A 6,942-nucleotide genomic window follows, 5' to 3' on the forward strand; every position below is an offset into this window, starting at 1 on the left:
AAAACAAGACCACATGGAAAGCCAGGTGCAGTGGCTCCTGCCTGTAATCCCAGCACTTTGGGAGGCTGAAGCAGGTGGATAACTTGGGGTCAGCAGTTCGAGACCAGCCTGGCCAGCATGGTAAAACTCCGGTCTTTACTGAAAATACAAAAAATTAGCAGAGTGTGGTGGCAGGTGCCTGTAGTCCCAGTTACTGGGGAGGCTGAGGCAGGAGAATCGCTTGAACTGGACAGGTGCAGGTTGCAGTGAGCCGAGATTGCACCACTGCACTCCAGCCTGGGCGACACAGTGAGACTCTTGTCTCAAAATACATAAAAATAAAAAGTGAGTAACATAATTTAACATGTCTGACCCCAATACAATTAAGGGATGAGTTTGTAGTAAGAAGGTGAACTAGAACAATCCGCAGGCATTGGAAAACTGGCCAAGAGATGGCATGATCACACATGGGTCCAGGGGAGGTGGCTGCCTATAGTCACGGCCGCTGGTACAGATGCTGCGCGGATGAGGCACTTAGGCGGGAATATGCCGTCAGTCTCTTACACCTTCTCCTGCTTGCCCCGCAGTGCCTGCTACTCAGCCCACGCAGCGTACGCCCAGAGCAAGCTGGCGCTTGTCCTGTTCACCTACCACCTCCAGCGGCTGCTGGCGGCCGAGGGAAGCCACGTGACCGCCAACGTGGTGGACCCTGGCGTGGTCAACACAGACCTCTACCGGCATGTGTTCTGGGGCACCCGCCTGGTGAAGAAGCTTTTCAGCTGGTTGCTTTTCAAGGTAAGCCCCTTCTGCTTCTCTGATTCATGGCTACACGTGAAGATGCTACGGGAAAGGGTTCCCAGTGCGGACCCCAAGGGGAGGGTCCTTGGATCTCACGCAAGAAAGAATTCAGGAGGAGTCTGCGGTGCAAAGCGAAAGCACATTCATTAGGAAAGTAGAGGAATAAAGAATGGCTGCTCCGTAGACAGAGCAGCCCTGAGGGTTGCTGGTGGCCCGTTTTTGTGGTTATTTCTTGATGATATGCTAAACAAGGGATGGATTATTCATGCCTCCCCTTTTTAGACCACACAGGGTAGCTTTCTGATGTTGCCGTGGCATTTGTAAATGTCATGGTGCTGGTGGGAGTGTAGCAGTGAGGACAGCCAGAGGCCATTCTCGTCTCCATTTTGCTTTTGTGGGTTCTGGCCGACTTCTTTACTACAGCGTGTTGTAGCAGCAAGGTCTTTATGACCCGTACCTTGTACCAACCTCTTATCTCATCCTGTGACTTAGAACTCCTTCACCGTCCGGGAACGCAGCCCAGTAGGTCTCCACCTCATTTCACCCTGCCCCTGTCCAAGATGGAGTCACTCTGGTTCACACACCTCTGACACAAGCACTTCCAGGCCGCGTGTGCGCTGTGGGGTGCTCGCATTCGGTGTTGTATTGGTACATTCTCACCCCAAAGCCTTGGTTGCCTGCGAGCTCAGTGGGTGACGCTGCGTGGCTGTGTAGTGTCCATAACTGAATCTTCTTAGGAGCTGGAGACCCTTTGGGGATGCAGTGGTAGGGAAGGGAAAGGCCGAGGGAAAAACATCCCCCTTTGCCTTTTGAAGGTTTGCTGAAAAATCAACGCCCAACATAGAGTTTCCCTTATTGAAAGATGAATAAAGGAAATGACAGGCAAGTGTATTCTCTTACATGGAGGAGAATGTCCGAGGAACTGCCCCATCGCACAAGGGGGTACACATGCTTTTGTCCTCTTCTTCTTAGGGGAATTGGGGGCGAATTTAGGGAACAGCAAATGATTTTTAAGGGAAGTCAGTGGGTTTGAACATGTACAGTGGCCCAAAAACAGATAATGTTTTTTGTTGTTGTTGTTTGTTTGCTTGTTTCTTTTGAGATGGAGTTTCGCGCTTTGTTGCCCAGACTGGAGTGCAGCGGCGCGACCTCTGCCCAGTGCAACCTCCGCCTGCCGGGTTCAAGCGATTCTCCTGCCTCAGCCTCTGGAGTAGCTGGGATTACAGGCATCCGCCACCACACCCGGCTAATGTTGTATTTTTAGTAGAGATGGGGTTTCGCCATGTTGGCCAGGCTGGTCTTGAACTCCCGACCTCAGGTGATCCGCGCGCCTCGGCCTCCCAAAGTGCTGGGATGACAGGCGTGAGCCACCGTGCCCGGCCTCAGATAATGGTTTAGGATGAGTCTGTCCAGGGACAGAGGCTGTTGAGGCCGCAGAACAGACAGTGGTTTATGAGAATTCTCTGCGGGGCTGCTGACAGACATCAGTCTTTCCTCCCGCGATGTGGGTTCGGAAACTCAGGGAAGGGGCCACTGGTCATTTTTCCTTCTTTGGCGGGTCCGGACTTCAGGGAATTTCAGAGAACAACTTCATCCTGTGCGTCGGGAGACACAGACGACCCAGGACGGGGAGGTCAGGGAGATCTTGAGGCGTCTTCAGTTCCGCAGGATAAAGCACCGTACTTTGGGGTATTGGGTTTTAAGATCCAGCAACTGAATGGTCCCACGTTTCTGCAGTGATCTGTGTTGTGACGATGCGTTGTCTTCTTAAGCACTACAAGATTTCATGCCCCAGCCATTCCCTTGAGTTTTTTTCTTTGTTTGTTTGAGATGGAGTCTCGCTCTGTCGCCCAGGCTGGAGTGCCATGGTACGATCTCGGCTCACAGCAACCTCCGCCTCCCGGGTTCAAGCAGTTCTCCTGCCTCAACCTCCTGAGTAGCTGGGACTACAAGTGTGCACCACCACGCCTGGCTGGTTTTTCTATTTTTAGTAAAGACAGGGTTTCACCACGTTGGCCAGGCAGGTCTCGAACTCCCGACCTGCCTCAAGTAATCTGCCTGCTTTGGTCTCCCAAAGTGCTGGGATGACAGAAGTGAGCCACTGTGCCTGTCCCCCTTGAGGTCTTTTGCAGTGATATGTATCTGGGAGCTATAGATTTACTTTCTTTCCTATCTATCTCAAATTGGGATTCTGAAGTTTTAATAGTTTGTTTACAAAACAAAGAAAGAACCTCGGGAAGCTTTTCTGTTTTTCCCATTACCTTGCAGAATCGTCTAATTAGCATTTGTAAAAGCACCTGCTTTTGAAACACTGCCACGATTCGCCTTGCGCCTTGAAAACCGTGTGGGTTGAGGAATTTTTAGAAGAGCGATTCTAACTCGGCTTTCAAAATTCCATGGGCGTCTATTGCTTGGTTGAAGTTTTCCACCTCTTTCTGAGTCAGTTTAGACAGCTTTTCCCTTTAGATAATTGTCAATTTTGTCAAGTTTTGGAATTAATGCTTGGTTACAAATTTCCTTTTCTCCCTGTTGGACTCCTGGCATTGCTCTTGATTTCATCGGAAAGTCTCTCATGAAATGAGCTGCCCGCCCCCAACGCAGACGTTTTCAGGGAATTAATTCCTTCCCTTATTTTGCAGTTGGCTTTCTTATCAGTTGTTCTTCAAACCTCTAATTCCTCAAGCAATGGAATTTCTTTTTTTCTTTTACCTTTTTTTTGAGACAGAGTCTCGCTGTGTCACCAGGCTGGAGTGCAGTGGCATGATTTCAGCTCGCTGCAACCTCTGCCTCCCGGATTCAAGTGATTCTCCTGCCTCAGCCTCCCGAGTAGCTGGGATTGCAGGTGCCCACCACCATGCCTGGCTAAGTGTTGTATTTTTAGTAGGGATGGGGTTGCAACATGTTACCCAGGCTGATCTCGAACTCCTGACCTCGGGTGATCCACCCGCCTCAGCCTCCCACAGTGCTGGGATGACAGCTGTGAGCCACTGCGCCCAACTGTACCGCCCTTATTTTGCAGTTTGCTTTCTCATCCATTGTTCTTCGCATCTCTAGTTCCTCAAGCCAAGGAATTTCAAAGTATTAGTTATTGTATTAAGCAGTAAGTTTTCGCTAGCAAGACACCACAATTTGGATACATTCCAGGCTTCTAAAACCCCCATGAATCCCTCAGAGTGGCTTCGGTATCCAAGGAGAGCATTTGCTGTTTTTCTCTTTTTCAATTTTTTTTTTTTTTGAGACGGAGTCTGGCTCTGTGGCCCAGGCTGGAGTGCAGTGGCACGATCTCGGCTCACTGCAAGCTCCGCCTCCCGGGTTCACGCCATTCCCCTGCCTCAGCCTCCCAAGGAGTAGCTGGGACTACAGGCGCCCGCCACCTCGCCCGGCTAATTTTTGTATTTTTAGTAGAGACGGGGTTTCACCATGTTGCCCAGGCTGGTCTCAAACTCCTGACCTCAAGTGATCCACCCACCTAGGCCTCCCAAGTAGCTGGTACTACAGGCACAGATCACCATGCCCAGTTAATTATTTGTAGAGATGGGGTCTCCCTATGTTGCCCAGGCTGGTCTCCAACTCCTGACCTCAAGCGATCCTCCCACCTAGGCCTCCCAAGTAGCTGGAATTATAGGTGCTTGCCACTATGTTCAGCTACTTTTTTTTTTTTTTTTTTTTTTTTTGTAGAGACGACATGTTGCTGGTCGCCCAGGGAGGTCTTGTGTGCTGGGATTATGAGACAATGCCTGGTGGCAGCCTTGAAATCCTGGCCTCAGGTGATTCTCCCACCTCTGCCTCCCAAAGTGCTGGGATGACAGGCATGAGCCACCATGGCTGGCCTTGATCTTTTTTTTCCTAAATATTTAACAAGCAAAGTGGAACTTTAGCCACATGAATCATTCTTTAATCCTTTGATCATCATCTGCAAATTTCGATTAAAAATAACCACGGGGCATTGCTTGAGTCACACTGCCTTTATATAAGAGACAACATTATGGAAACTTTAAAATTATAGAGTAGCAGAATATGCATTAGCCTGGAAATGAAACTAAAATAATCTAAGAATTTTAAAGAAAAGGCTATCCAGCAGCAGTAGCTTGATGCTGTCTTTATAATGCTAATTCTGTATTGCTGTGTATGTATTATTTACTAGTGTGTATGCATGCATGCATTGTATATGAAGACTTGGAAGATCAGCTGGGTGCTGTGGCTCATGCCTGTCATCCCAGCACTTTGGGAGGCCAAGGTGTGTGGATGACTTGAGGTCAGAAGCTCAAGACCAGCCTGGCAAACATGGTGAAACACCATCTCTATTAAAAAATGCAAAAAAATTGAGCCAAGCGTGGTGGTGTGTGCCTGTCATCCCAGCTACTCGGGAGGCTGAGGCAGGAGAAGCGCTTGAACCCAGGAGGCGGAGGTTGCCGTGAGCCGAGATTGCACCACCGCACTCCAGCCCGAAACTCTATCTCAAAAAAAAAGGAAGACAAACCTTGCAGGACCTGCCCAGTGGTCCCTGGAGAGAACCTGTGTGACGTACATATCTCTGTGACCTTTCATATCACCTGAGCGCAGAGTTGTATGTCACTCTGAAGCCCCATCCTCTGTCTCATCAGAACACATGGACTCAATTCCACTTTCACAGCCACTCACCTGGGCCACCAGTTACCACCTGAAGAAAAACTAGGAGGTTGGTTGGTTTGTTTTTGAGATGGGATCTCACCTTGTCACCCAGGCTGGAGTGCAGTGGCACGATGACAGCTCACGGCAGCCTCAACCTGCTGGACTCCAACAATGACACCCCCTCCACCACCTGAGTAGCTGGGACTACAGGAATGCACCACCACACCTGGCTAATTTGTTACACATTTTTCGGTAGAGCCAGGGTCTTGCTGTGTTGCTCAGCCTGGTCTCCAGTTCCTAGCCCCAAGCGATCCTCCTGCTGTGGCCTCCCCCAGCGCTGGGATTATGGTTTGTGCATTTATAGAGACGAGGGGTTTGATTTGTCCTGTATACAGATGCCTCAGGCCATTCCTCACACTGAGACATGCAGGTGGTCTCAGGCTCGGTAGGAGAGTAGCTTATTAATCTTTCAGAGGGCACGTGTGGTCTTCAGACCTCTAGGAAGCTCCTCACAGCTTCATCAGTGAAACTCAGTAACCCCCATTATGTATACGCCTCCTAGGGAGCCAGTGAAGGTGACTCTTACCTCTCTTCCCACCCTCATTGTCTTAAGATCAATGGCTGTTACAAAAAAGAGCTATCGGCCCGGTGCGGTGACTCATGCCTGTAGTCCCAACACTTGGGGAGGCCAAAGCAGGTGGATCACCTGAGGGCAGGAGTTGGAGACCAGCCTGGCCAACATGGAGAAACCCCATCTCTACTAGAAATACAAAAATTAGCCAGGTGCAGTGGCAGACACCTGTCATCCCAGCTACTTGGGAGGCCGAGACAGGAGAATCGCTTGAACCCAGGGGCGGAGATTGTGGTGAGCCGGGATCATGCCACTGCACTCCAGCCTGGGCAACAAGAGCGAAACTCCACCTCAAAAAAAAAAAAAAAAAAAAAGCTATTGTAAATGCTGAGTGTATCCGCTCCACCGTACAGGACATCCTGACCACTTTGAAATCATGTGATCAGGCCTGCCGTCAAAATGAACAAATGTGCAGTGTAGACTGTGCCCACTTCACCATGAAGCAGACCACTTGTATCATTGCTTGTCTTAAGCGTGTATTTGCAGCCACCGTGCAGTCTAATGAAAATGTGTCTTGGGTTGATTGGAACTTGGATTGATGTGCCGAGAGGGTGACGGGTTAATTAATCAAGTCAAGGATGCAGGTGCTGGGAATGGTTTTTTATGTTTTATTTTTTAAGATGGAGCTTTGCTCTGTCACCCAGGCTGGAGTGCAGTGGTGCGATCTCGGCTCACTGCAACCTCTGCCTGCTGGGCTCACTGCAGCCTCCGCCTGCTGGGTTCAAGCAGTTCTGCCTCAGGCTTCTGAGTAGCTGGGACCTCAGGTGTGTCCCACTATGCCTGGCTAATTTTCATATTTTTAGTAGAGACAGGGTTTCAATAGGTTTGGATGTGACCTTGAACTCACAGTCTCAAGTGAGCCACCTGCCTCAGCCTGCCAAAGTGCTGAGATTACAGGCATGAGACACCATACCCAGCCCCCC

The 6,942-nt window shown here is 49.9% G+C and overlaps 1 protein-coding gene across 1 annotated transcript in view; it reads left to right on the forward strand.

The window, feature by feature from the left end:
• The window catches only part of DHRSX (dehydrogenase/reductase (SDR family) X-linked), a 216,368-nt gene that overhangs the window by 196,944 nt on the left and 12,482 nt on the right, over window positions 1-6,942 (forward strand). Inside the window, exon 6 of the mRNA XM_011948257.1 lies at window positions 567-774. Within this exon, the coding sequence (XP_011803647.1) occupies window positions 567-774 (208 nt within the window). The remainder of the gene's footprint in view (window positions 1-566; window positions 775-6,942) is intronic.

Source organism: Colobus angolensis, unplaced genomic scaffold (assembly GCF_000951035.1).
Source record: "Colobus angolensis palliatus isolate OR3802 unplaced genomic scaffold, Cang.pa_1.0 Scaffold277, whole genome shotgun sequence".
Taxonomy (NCBI): domain Eukaryota; kingdom Metazoa; phylum Chordata; class Mammalia; order Primates; family Cercopithecidae; genus Colobus; species Colobus angolensis.